Here is a 13028-nt window from a genome sequence, read left to right as displayed (position 1 = left end):
GGATGGGATGGGAGGTGGGATGGGATGGGGAAGGGGATGGGATGGAGAACGGGATGGGATGGAGAAGGGGATGGGATGGAGAAGGGGATGGGATGGGAGATGGGATGGGAGATGGGATGGGAGATGGGATGGGATGGGATGGGGAAGGAGATGGGATGGGATGGGATGGGATGGGATGGGATGGGATGGGATGGGGAAGGGGATGGGATGGGGAAGGGGATGGGATGGAGAAGGAGATGGGATGGAGAAGGAGATGGGATGGGATGGGAGATGGGATGGGATGGGATGGGATGGGATGGGATGGGATGGGATGGAGAAGGAGATGGGATGGGGAAGGAGATGGGATGGGGAAGGAGATGGGATGGGATGGGGAAGGGATGGGATGGTGCCAGTCCCCCCATTCCGGTTCCCGTTCCCATCCCAGTTCAGACACCGGTGTTAGTCCTTCCTATTCCCATTCCTATTCCGGTGCCCGTTCCCATTCTGGATGCTGATGCCCGGTGTCCCCGTTCCCGTTCTGGATGCTCATTCCCGGTGTCCCCCTCCCCCCAACCCCGTTCCCGTCGCTGTCCCGGATGCCGCTGCCGGTCCCTCCGTTCCCATTCCGGTGCCCGTACCGGAAGTTGGTGCCCGGTTTCTCCGTTCCCGTCTCCGCCCGGTTCCGCTTCTCGTTCCGGTTCCCGGTCCCGCCCCGGTCCCGCCCCGGTCCCCCGGGATGGTGCGGGGATGTCGGGCCCCGCTCAGCCCTTCCCGCTGCACCGGCTCGTCTGGCACAACCGGCACCAGGCGCTCGACACGGCGCTGAGGACCGGAACGGTGCCGGGGGGGGGCGCGGAGGCGGGGGGACCGCGGGACAGGGATGCACTGGGGACTGCGGGGACTGGGAGCACTGGGGGGACTGGGGAACCTGGGAGCCCTGGGAGAGGCTGTGGGCACAGGGGGCTGGGGGCACTGGGGGGGACTGGGAGCACTGGGGGGACTGGGAGCACTGGGGGGACTGGGAGCACTGGGGGGACTGGGGAACCTGGGGATACTGGGAGCCCTGGGAGAGGCTGTGGGCACAGGGGCCTGGGGGGACTGGGGGGACTGGGGAACCTGAGGATACTGGGAGCCTTGGGAGAGGCTGTGGGCACAGGGGACTGGGAGCACTGGGGGGGACTGGAAGCACTGGGGGGGACTGGAAGCACTGGGGGGGACTGGGAGCACTAGGGGGACTGGGGAACCTGAGTATACTGGGAGCCCTGGGAGAGGCTGTGGGCACAGGGGGCTGGGGACACTGGGAGCACTGGAGTGTACTGGGGGCACTGGGAGCACAGGGGGAGGCTGTGGGCATAGGGCACTGGGGAACCTGGGGATACTGGGATCCCTGGGAGAGGCTGTGGGCATAGGGGACTGGGAGCACTGGGGGGACTGGGCAAGCTGGGCATACTGGGAGCCCTGGGAGAGGCTGTGGGCACAGGGGACTGGGAGCACTGTGGGGGACTGGGAGCACTGGGGGGGACTGGGAGCACTGTGGGGGACTGGGAGCACTGGGGGGGACTGGGAGCACTGGGGGGACTGGGGAACCTGAGGATACTGGGAGCCTTCGGAGAGGCTGTGGGCACAGGGGACTGGGAGCACTGGGAGGGACTGGGAGCACTGGGGGGGACTGGAAGCACTGGGGGGGACTGGGAGCACTGGGGGGACTGGTAAACCTGAGGATACTGGGAGCCCTAGGAGAGGCTGTGGGTCCAGGAGACTGGGAGCACTGGGTGAACTGGAGGCACAGGGGACTGGGAGCACTGGGTGGACTGGGAGCACTGGGGGAGGCTGTGGGCCCAGGGGACCGGGGGCACTGGGAGCACAGGGCAGACTGGGGGGACTGGGAGCACTGGGAGCACTGGAGGGACTGGGGAACCTGAGGATACTGGGAGCCCTGGGAGAGGCTGTGGGCACAGGGGGCTGGGGGGACTGGGAGCACTGGGAGCACAGGGCACTGGGAGCCCTGAGGGGACTGGAGTCATTGGGTAGCATGGGGATACTGGGAGCCCTGGGAGAGGCTGTGGGCACAGGGGGCTGGGGGCACTGGGGGCAATGGGAGCACTGGGGAGACTGGGAGCACTGGGGGGACTGGGGAACCTGAGGATACCGGGAGCCCTGGGGAGAGGCTGCGGGCCCAGGGCACTGGGGGGACTGGTGGCACTGGTGGCACTGGGGCCCCACAGCACGACGTGGAGCTGCCGGACCCGCGGGGTCGGACACCGCTGGAGCTGGCCGTGTCCCTGGGCCACCTGGAGTCGGCGCGGGTGCTGCTGCGGCACAACGCCAACGTGGGCCGCGAGAACGCCGGCGGCTGGACCGGTACGAGGGCCCCGGGGACCACGGCGCACGGTGGGGCCAGTGGGACCCCCGGTGACGGCGCCCCCGCGTCCCAGTGCTGCAGGAGGCGGTGAGCACCGGAGATCCTGAGATGGTGCAGCTGGTGCTCCAGTACCGCGACTACCAGCGGGCAACGCGGCGCCTGGCCGGCATCCCCGAGCTGCTCAGCAAACTGCGCCGGGTACGGTCCCACCACCCATCCCCAAGCACTGGGGTTCCACCACCAGCAACTGGGGTCCCACCATCCATCTCCAAGCACTGGGGTCCCCCCACCAGCAGCTGGGGTCCCCCCATCCATCTCCAAGCACTGGGGTCCCACCACCAGCAACTGGGGTCCAACCATCCATCCCCAAGCACTGGGGTCCCACCACCAAGCACTGGGGTCCCACCACTAGCAACTGGGGTCCCACCATCCATCCCCAAGCACTGGGGTTCCACCACTAGAAACTGGGGTCCCCTCATCCATCCCCAAGCACTCAGGTTCCACCACCAAGCAATCGGGTTCCACCACCAAGAAATGGGGTCCCACCATCCATCTCTAAGCTCTGGGGTCCCACCACCAAGCACTGGGGTCCCACCGTCCATCTCCAAGCACTGGGGTCCCACCACCAAGCAATGGGGTCCCACCACCAAGCAATGGGGTCCCACCATCCATCTCTAAGCACTGGGGTCCCACCACCAAGCACTGGGGTCCCACCACCAAGCAATGGGGTCCCACCATCCATCTCCAAGCACTGGGGTCCCACCACCAAGCACTGGGGTCCCACCACCAAGCAATGGGGTCCCACCATCCATCTCTAAGCTCTGGGGTCCCACCACCAAGCACTGGGGTCCCACCACCAAGCAATGGGGTCCCACCATCCATCTCTAAGCTCTGGGGTCCCACCACCAGCAACTGGGGTCCCACCACCCACCTCCAAGCACTGGGGTTTCACCACTAGCAACTGGGGTCCCACCATCCATCCTCAAGAACTAGAGTCCCACCATCAAGCACTGGGGTCCCACCACCAGCAACTGGGGTCCCACCACCAGCAACTGGGGTCCCCCCATCCATCTCCAAGCACTGGGGTCCCACCACCAGCAGCTGGGGTCCCCCCATCCATCTCCAAGCAATGGGGTCCCACCACCAGCAACTGGGGTCCCACCATCCATCTCCAAGCACTGGGGTTCCACCACTAGCAACTGGGGCCCCACCATCCTTCTCCAAGCACTGGGGTTCCACCATCCATCCCCAAGCACTGGGGTTCCACCACCAGCAACTGGGATCCAACCATCCATCTCCAAGCACTGGGGTCCCACTATCCATCTCTAAGCTCTGGGGTCCCGCTACCAGCAACTGGGGTCCCACCATCCATCTCTAGGCTCTGGGGTCCCGCTACCGGCAACTGGGGTCCCACCATCCATCTCTAAGCTCTGGGGTCCCACTACCAGCAACTGGGGTCCCACCATCCATCCCCAGGCACTCAGGTTCCACCACCAAGCAATGGGGCCCCACCATCCATCTCCAAGCACTGGGGTCCCACCACACTGGGGGTTTGGGTGGGAAGAGAGGAGCCCCTGGGCCCCTCAAGTCTCCTCAGGACCCCCATCTCCCACTCTTTTTCCAGGAAGCACCTGCTTACCCATCCCTACCATCCCCCACCCTGCATCATCCCCACCCAGGACCCTCATCCCTCTCCCCAAGACCTTCAGATCTTGATCCCCACCCAGGACCCCCATCCCTCTCCCCAAGACCTCCAGGTCTCCACCCAGGACCCCCATCCCTGTCCCCAAGACCCACCATGAACCCCTGATTTACCCCCCAAACCTCCCATCCCTGTCCCTAGTGATCCCTTCAGGGTCCCCCGACTCCTCCATCCCCCCCGTGTCCCTCAACTTCTGGGTGACCTCCTCATCTCTTCCAGGCGTCTGACTTCTACGTGGAGATGAAGTGGGAGTTCACCAGCTGGGGTGAGCGTGGCCGGGGGTGGGGGGTCCTTGGGGGTGGCCGGGGGCCCCCGTCCCGTGGTGACGCTGAGGGGACGCGGGTTCCTGCAGTGCCGCTGGTCTCCAAGGTGTGTCCCAGCGACGTCTACCGCGTCTGGAAGCGTGGAGAGAGCCTCCGGGTGGACACCACCCTGCTGGGCTTCGAGCACATGACGTGGCAGCGCGGCCGACGCAGCTACATCTTCAAGGGAGAAGGTCAGCTCCACCTCCCCCAGGGCACCCTGGGACACCAGACGCCCTCAGGAACCTTCCAGTGACCCCCCCCCAAGCCCACACGCTGTGAGAACATCTCCAGAAGGACCACACAGCCCCTGTAGGGACCTCCTGGTGACCCCCCGTCCATCATGGTATGGAGCTCAGTCCCTCGTGAGGATCCCAAATTCCCCACCAGGACCACCAAAGCCTCTCGAGATGAGATGCTGGGGACCACCTCAGCCTCCGCATCATGATATGGAGCTCAGTCCCTTCCAAGGACTCAAAATTCCTCACCAGGGCCACCAAAACCCCTCGAGATGAGGTGCTGGGGACCACCTCAGCCTCCACATCTTGGCATGGAGTTCAGTCCCTTGAGAGGATCCCAAATTCCCCACCAGCACCACCAGAACCTCTCAAGATGAGGTGCTGGGCACCACCTCAGCCTCCACATCATGATATGGAGCTCAGGCCCTTGCGAGGACCCCCAAATTCCCCACCAGGGCCACCAAAACCCCCTGAGATGAGATGCTGGGGACCACCTCAGCCTCCACATTATGATATGGAGCTCAGTCCCTTGTGAGGATCCCAAATTCCTCACCAGGGCCATCAAAACCCCTCAAGATGAGATGCTGGGGACCACCTCAGCCTCCACATCTTGGTATGGAGCTCAGTCCCTTGAGAGGATCCCAAATTCCCCACCAGGGCCACCAGAACCTCCTGAGATGAGATGCTGGGGACCACCTCAGCCTCCACATCATGATATGGAGCTCAGTCCCTTCCAAGGACTCAAAATTCCTCACCAGGGCCACCAAAACCCCTCGAGATGAGGTGCTGGGGACCACCTCAGCCTCCACGTCATGATACGGAGCTCAATCCCTTGCTAGGACCCTAAACTCCCCACCAGGACCACCAAAGCCTCTCAAGATGAGATACTGGGGACCACCTCAGCCTCCATGTCATGATACGGAGCTCAATCCCTTGCAAGGATGCCAAATTCCTCACCAGGGCCATCAAAACTTCTCGAGATGAGATGCTTGGGACTACCTCAGCCTCCACATCATGATACGGAGCTCAATCCCTTGCAAGGACCCCAAACTCCCCACCAGGGCCACCAAAACCTCTCGAGATGAGATGCTGGGGACCACCTCAGCCTCCACATCACGATATGGAGCTCAGTTCCCTGCAAGGACCCCAAACTCCCCACCAGGACCACCAAAACCCCTGGAGATGCGATGCGCAGGCTCAGGAGGTGCTGTGGGGTGTCCTGGAGCAGCTGTGGGTGCCGGGGTGGCCGCGGCAGGCGCCGACCCCCGTTCCCGTGCGCAGATGAGGGCGCGGTGGTGATGGAGGTGGACCACGACAAGCAGGTTGTCTACACGGAGACGCTGGCCCTGGCCCTGCACGAGCCCGACCTGCTGCTGGCGGCCATGCAGCCCTCGGAGGAGCACGTGGCCGGGAGATTGACCTCCCCCATCGTCTCCACGCACCTCGACACCAGGAACATCGCCTTCGAGCGGTGGGTGGTCACCCCGGGAGGGCACTGGGGGCGAGGAGGGGACGCATGGTGGATCCTTCAAGGGCTTCCCCAGGAGGTTCGGTGATGATGGATGGAGGGAAGTTCTCCAGAAGGATCTTGACTTGGGAGGTGGGGCTGTAGGAACCTCATGAGGTTCAACAAGGCCGAGGTTGGGGTGATCCCAAGGACAAAGACAGCTGGGTAGAGAATGGATTGGGAGCAGGACTTGGGGTGCTGGGGGATGAGAAGCTCATCAGGAGCTGGGGAGGTGAGCCCAGAAACCCTGGGGTGTCCTGGGCTGCATCCAGAGCGGTGGGAGCAGCAGGGAGGGAGGAGATCCTGCCCCTCTGCTCCGCTTGGGGAGACCCACCTGGAGCCCCGAGTCCAGTTCTGGATCCTCAGCACAGGGAGGACACGGAGCTGCTGGAGCGAGTGCAGAGGAGGCCACGGAGATGATCCGAGGGCTGGAGACCCTCCCATATGAGCAGAGAGTTGGGGTCGTTGAGCCTCGTTCTCTCTTCTCTCTCTGAGAAGTCGGCAGGGAGACCTTAGAGCAGCTTCCAGGACTGAAAGGGGCTCCAGGAAAGCTGGGGAGCAGTGGTGGCTGCCCCATCCCTGGAGATGTTCAAGGCCAGGTTGGATGGGGCTTGGAGCCCCTGATCCAGCGGGAGGTGTCGCTGGGGTTGGGACTGGATGGGTTTGAGCTCCTTCCAGCCCAATGAAGTCCATGACCAGGTCACACCTCCAGGTCAGGGGCTGCTGGAGCACTCAGATGGACGCCTTCCCTCTCCCCAGGAACAAGTCGGGGATCTGGGGGTGGCGCTCGGAGAAGATGGAGGTGGTCAGTGGCTACGAGGCCAAGGTCTACAGTGCCAGCAACGTGGAGCTGGTCACCAAGACGAGGACGGAGCATCTCTCCGACCAGGACAAGTCACGCAACAAAGGTGACAGCCCCGTCCACCAAGCAGCTGGAGACACCTCCTCCTGGTGCAAGGTCCACCCCTTCCCGGGTGGGATGGGTTTCAGCCGTGGGACAACGTGCAGGGTGTGACCCATCAGGTGTAGGGACACTGTGGGTGACCCACCAGACGTGGTATGGGACACCAGGGATGCTGGGTGAGATGTGTCAGGTTGAGGAAGCCATGAGTGGTGTCACCCAGGAGATGTGGGACACTGTAGGTGACCCACCAGACGTGGTATGGGACACCATGGATGGTGGGTGAGATGTGTCAGGTTGAGGAAACCATGAGTGGTGTCACCCAAGAGATGTGGGACACTGTAGGTGACCCACCAGACGTGGTATGGGACACCATGGATGGTGGGTGAGATGTGTCAGGTTGAGGAAACCATGAGTGGTGTCACCCAAGAGATGTAGGACACCCTGGGTGACCCATCAGACATGAGACGCCACGGCTGCACCTCCTCTTTCTCCTGGCCCAGGCTCCAAGACCCCGTTCCACTCGTTCCTGGGCATCGCGCAGCAGCACGGGACCCACAACGGGGTGAGTGTCTGGAGGGTCCCCAGTGGCCGGGGGGTGTCCTGGGGACAAGGCTGAGCGAGGCTGGTGGCCCCGCAGGCGCCCGTGCAGCAGGCAGCCAGCCCCACCAACCCCACGGCCATCACCCCCGAGGAGTACTTCGACCCCCACTTCGACCTGGAGACGCGCAACATCGGGCGCCCCATTGAGATGTCCAGCAAGGTGCAGAGGTGAGGCCACCACCCTGGGGTGACGCAGCTCCTGAGAGGTGACACCACCATGGCAGGAGCCGTGGGGTGGTGGTGGGACCCCAGGGGATGTGGTGTGGGGTCCCCGGACTCATGGGATAGTGGTGGGACCCCATGGGACATGGTGTGGGGTCCCAGGACCCATGGGGTGGTGGTGGGACCCCAGGGGATGTGGGGTTGGGTGTGATGGGGTGGTGATGGGACCCCAGGGGATGTGGGGTGAGGTCCCAGGACCCATGGGGTGGTGGTGGGACCCCAGGGGATGTGATGTTGGATGAGATAGGATGGTGATGGGATCCCAGGGGATGTGATGTTGGGTCCCAGGACCCATGGGGTGGTGGTGGGACCCCAGGGGATGTGGGGTTGGGTGTGATGGGGTGGTGATGGGACCCCAGAGGATGTGGGGTGGGGTCCCAGGACCCATGGGGTGGTGGTGGGACCCCAGGGGATGTGATGTTGGGGTCCCAGAACCCATGGTGTGGTGATGGAGACGCCGGGGATGTGGGGTTGGGTGTGATGGGGTGGTGATGGGGTCCCAGGGGATGTGATGTTGGGGTCCCAGGACCCATGGGGTGATGATGGAGACCCCAGGGGATGTGGTGTAGGGTGTCAGGACCTATGGGGTTGTGGTGGGACCCCAGGGGATGTGATGTTGGATGAGATAGGGTGGTGATGGGATCCCAGGGGACGTGATGTTGGGTCCCAGGACCCATGGGGTGGTGGTGGGACCTCAGGGGACGTGGTGTTGGATGAGATAGGGTGGTGATGGGATCCCAGGGGACGTGATGTTGGGTCCCAGGACCCATGGGGTGGTGGTGGGACCCCAGGGGACGTGATGTCGGGTCCCAGGACCCATGGGGTGGTGGTGGGACCCCATGGGACCTGGTGTTGGGTGTGATGGCGTGGTGGTGGGACCCCAGGGGCCGTGGCGCTGGGAGGTCCCGTGCCCACGCGGGTGCCCGGGCAGGTTCAAGGCGACGCTGTGGCTGTGCGAGCATCACCCGCTGTCGCTGGCCGAGCAGGTGACGCCCATCATCGACCTCATGGCCATCTCCAACGCCCACTTCGCCAAACTCCGCGACTTCATCACCCTCAAGCTGCCTCCCGGCTTCCCCGTCAAGATCGGTGAGGGCGCTGGGGCCGGCTGGGGTGGGGTGGGGTGGGGTGGGGTGGGACGGAGCTGGGGGGGGGGTCGCTGATCCCTGTGTCCCCAGAGATCCCCCTCTTCCACGTCCTCAACGCCCGCATCACCTTCAGCAACCTCTGCGGCTGCGACCAACCGCTGGGCTCCGTGCGGGTCTGCGCCCCGACCCAGCCCCCCAGCAGCCACCCCCCCGGCCCCAAGGGTGAGGCGGGGGGCACGGGGGGGCTGGGGGAGATGGGGGGGGCTATGGGGAGCCATGGGGTGCTATGGGATGCTGTGGGGTGCCGTGGGGTTCTATGGGGAGCCATGGAGTTCTATAGGGTGCTATAAGGTCATGTGGGGTTCTATAGGGTTCTACAGGGCCCAGTGGGGGGCCATGGGGCACTATGGGGTGCCATGGGGAGCCATGGGGTGCTATGGGGTGCCATGGGATGCTGTGGGGTGATATGGGGTGCTATGGGGTGCCATGGGATGCTGTGGGGTGCCGTAGGGTTCTATGGGGAGCCATGGAGTTCTATAGGGTGCTATAGGGTGATGTGGGGTTCTATAGGGTTCTACAGGGCCCAATGGGGGGCCATGGGGTGCTATGAGGTGCCATGGGGAGCCATGGGGTGCTGTGGGGTGCCATGGGATGCTGTGGGGTGCCGTAGGGTTCTATGGGGAGCCATGGAGTTCTATAGGGTGCCGTGGGGTGCTATGAGGTGCTGTGGGGTCCTACAGGGTCCAATGGGGAGCTGTGGGGCGCTATGGGGAGCCATGGGGTGCTATGGGGTGCTATGGGGTGCCGTGGGGTTCTATGGGGAGACATGGAGTTCTATAGGGTGGTGTGGGGTGCTCTGAGGTGCTGTGGGGTCCTACAGGGTCCAATGGGGAGCTGTGGGGTGCTATGGGGAGCCATGGGGTGCTATGGGGTGATATGGGGTGCCATGAGATGCTGTGGGGTGCTGTGGGGTTCTATGGGGAGCCGTGGAGTTCTATAGGGTGCTATAGGGTGGTGTGGGGTGCTGTGAGGTGTTGTGGGGTGCTACAGGACCCAATGGGGAGTTGTGGAGCGCTGTGGGGTGCCATGGGGAGTCATGGGGTGCTATGGGGCGCTGTGGGGTGCGGTGTGGCACAGGCTGGCCGTTCCCGTGCGAGGTGGAGGCGGGGGTGTTCGAGGTGCCGGCGGGGTACACGGTGCTGGGGGCGGGGCGCAGCGAGCCCCTGCGCGACGAGGACGACGACCTGCTGCAGTTCGCCATCCAGCAGAGCCTGCTCGACGCCGGCACCGAGGCCGACCAGGTAGGGGGCCGCACACCTGGACACGCCCCCCTTGGGGACAAGCCACGCCCCCCTTGGGGACAAGCCACGCCCCCCTTGGGGACAAGCCACGCCCCCCCTGGGGCAAGCCACGCCCCCTTGGGGCAAGCCACGCCCCCCTTGGGGACAAGCCACGCCCCCCTTGGGGACAAGCCACGCCCCCTTGGGGACAAGCCACGCCCCCCTTGGGGACAAGCCACGCCCCCCTTGGGGACAAGCCACGCCCCCCTTGGGCAAGCCACGCCCCCTTGGGACAAGCCACGCCCCCTTGGGAGGCCTAGACCCCTTTAGGGGAAGCTGCGCCCCCTAGAGGCGACCCCATGACTTCCCTCGCTAAGCCCCGCCCCTTAGGACCAGGCCACGCCCCAAAAAGGCTAAACCACGCCCCCAGGCGAAAGCCCCGCCCCCTTTGGAGGGCTAGACCCCGCCCCCCTATGGAGGCCTAGAGCCCTTTAGGGGGAGCCACGCCCCCTAGAGGCAAGCCGCATAGCTACCCCTGCTAAGCCACGCCCCTTAGGACCAGGCCACGCCCCCTCGACAAAAGACACGCCCCCAAAGGCTAAACCACGCCTCCTCTGGTCAGGCCACGCCCCCTATGAACCCCTTTAAGGGAAGCCACGCCCCCTAGAGGCAAGCCCCATTATGACCCCGATAAGCCACGCCCCTTAGGACCAGGCCACGCCCCCCGCGACACAAACCACCCCCCCAAATTCTAAACCACGCCCCCGAGTGAAAGCCCCGGCCCCGCAGGTGACCATCTGGGAGGCGCTGACCAACACCCGTCCCGGCGCGGAGCCCCCGCCCTACGACGAGGAGCTGCAGCTGGAGCGGTGAGGCCGCTGCACCCGGGGGCGGGGCTAAAGGGAGAGGGGGCGGGGCCTCAGGGGGGTGGGGGGCGTGGCTTCTACGAGGGGGCGTGGTCAGTTGGAGTGGGGGGTTGAATGGGTGGGGTCTGTGCGAGGGGCGGGGCTAATGGGGGCGGGGCGAGCAGGTGGGCGTGGCCACGCGATATGGGGGCGTGGTCATCAGGGAGTGGCCAGTTTAGATCTGTGGGCGTGGCCTGTGGAGGGGGCGTGGTCATTGTGGGGGCGTGGCCAAAGCGAGGGGGCGTGGTCTAGTTGAGGGGGCGTGGCCTCTAGGGGGCGTGTCCGGTGCCGTCCCGCAGGGCGCTGCAGGAGAGCCTCCTGCTGCAGGCGGGTCCTAGCGCCGCCGGCAGCGCCCCCCCCGGGGCCGGGGCCGGTCCCTCGGCGTCCCCCCCGGGCCCCCCCGGCGGCGGCGGCAGCTTCGCGGAGCAGCTGCGCTTGGCCCTGGCGCTGTCGGAGCGGGAGCAGCAGGAGCGGGAGAGGCGGCGGCGAGAGGAGGACGAGGAGCTGCAGCGCATCCTGCGCCTCTCGCTCACCGACAAGTAGCCGCGGGGGGCTACCGGAGACAACCCCCCACCCCACCCCCCCACAACCCCCCCGAGCGGGGGGAAGCGATCCAGGGATCCACCTACCCCTGACCCCCCCCCTCCCCCCCCCCAAAACGGGGCTCCGAGGGACCCCCCCTGCTGCGAGGACCCCAGCCCCAGGGACCCCCCCGGACACCCCCCCTTAAGGAGCACCCCCTTAGGGATCCCACCCTAGGGATCCTCCCCCTAGGGACCCCCACCTAGGGATCCCCCCCACAAGGATACCCCCACAGGACCCCCCCCCTAGGGACTCCCCCCCTAGGCATCCCCCCCGGGGACTCCCCCCTAGGACCCCCCCCTAAGGATCCTCTCCCTAGGGACCCCCACCTAGGGACTCCCCCCTAGGGACCTGTCCTTAGGGATCCACCCCACTCCCAGGAACCCGACCCCGGGGACTCCCCGCTAGGAACCCCCCCTAAGGATCCCCCCCTTAGGGACGCTGTCCTAGGGACCCTCACCTAGGGATCCCCCTCCAAGGATCCCCCCACAGGACCCCCCCCAGGAACCCCCCCTAAGGATCCTCCCCCTAGGGACCCCCACCTAGGGATCCCCCCCACAGGACCCCCCCCTAGGGACTCCCCCTTAGGGACCCGTCCTTAGGGATCCCCCCCACCCCCAGGAACCCCCCCCGGGGACTCCCCCCTAGAAACCCTCTCTAAGGATCCCCCCCCCCCTTAGGGACACTGTCCTAGGGACCCCCACCTAGGGATCCCCCCAAGGATCCCCCCTAGGGACCCCCCCCTAGGGACTCCCCCCTAGGAACCTCCCCCCCTTAGGGATCCCCCCTAAGGATCCCCCCCTAGGGACTCCCCCCTAGGAACCTCCCCCCCTTAGGGACCCCCCCTAGGGACCCCCTCCCTAGGGACCCGCCCCCCCAGGGACTCCCCCTAGGGATCCCCCCCCCTAGGAACCCCCCCATCTCTTCCCTCTTGTACCCCACTAGGGGTCCCCGTGGGAGGTGGTTGAACCCTCTTTAAAGGCTCCCCAAAAGTGGGGGGGGGGGCTGTGGGGATACCCCCCCTTCCCCCCCAGGCCTCTTGGGGGCAGTGGGGGGATGGTGTTGGGTGGGGGGGGTCCCCCTAAATGTATGTACAGATCGATATACAGAGAGCTATATGTACAGGTGTGTGCAGAGTGTACCTGGGGGGGGGGGGCTCGGCTGGGACCCCACTGCTGAGCTGGGGGGGGGTGGGGGAAGGGGATGCGGGGGGGGGGGGGCAGGGCAATGGGAGGCTGGGAATGGGGGGGGACACACACTCCTGGAGGGGGATTGGGGGTGTCCTGGGTGCTGGGGGGTGGATCTGGGGGGGGATTCGGGTGCTGGGGGGGGGATCCAGGGGAAGGGTCTCAGCTG

General features: G+C 65.5%; 1 protein-coding gene across 4 annotated transcripts; it reads left to right on the top strand.

Annotated features, from left to right (window-relative positions):
* The first annotated feature begins 707 nt into the window (after positions 1-707).
* Positions 708-12786, top strand: ANKRD13D (ankyrin repeat domain 13D). 4 transcript variants are annotated; one of them, XR_011337485.1, is made up of 14 exons: positions 708-816; positions 2205-2340; positions 2415-2539; positions 4263-4308; positions 4396-4539; positions 5866-6055; positions 6851-6999; positions 7496-7557; positions 7633-7763; positions 8749-8906; positions 9039-9127; positions 10043-10206; positions 10975-11054; positions 11390-11424. XR_011337485.1 is itself a non-coding variant. In XM_069857331.1 (14 exons), the coding sequence occupies exons 1-14, from the start codon at positions 727-729 to the stop codon at positions 11631-11633; spliced, it is 1851 nt and encodes a 616-aa protein (XP_069713432.1). In that variant the 5' UTR covers positions 708-726; the 3' UTR covers positions 11634-12786. The 4 variants fall into 4 exon arrangements, 3 of the variants coding, with proteins under 3 accessions (XP_069713432.1, XP_069713433.1, XP_069713434.1); XM_069857331.1 differs by having other exon boundaries at positions 8996-9127; positions 11390-12786; XM_069857332.1 differs by lacking the exon at positions 9039-9127 and having other exon boundaries at positions 11390-12786.
* Positions 12787-13028: the final 242 nt, after the last annotated feature.

Source organism: Phaenicophaeus curvirostris, chromosome 5 (assembly GCF_032191515.1).
Source record: "Phaenicophaeus curvirostris isolate KB17595 chromosome 5, BPBGC_Pcur_1.0, whole genome shotgun sequence".
In the NCBI taxonomy this organism is placed as follows: Eukaryota; Metazoa; Chordata; class Aves; order Cuculiformes; family Cuculidae; genus Phaenicophaeus; species Phaenicophaeus curvirostris.
This window is presented reverse-complemented; position numbering and strand designations above follow the sequence as displayed.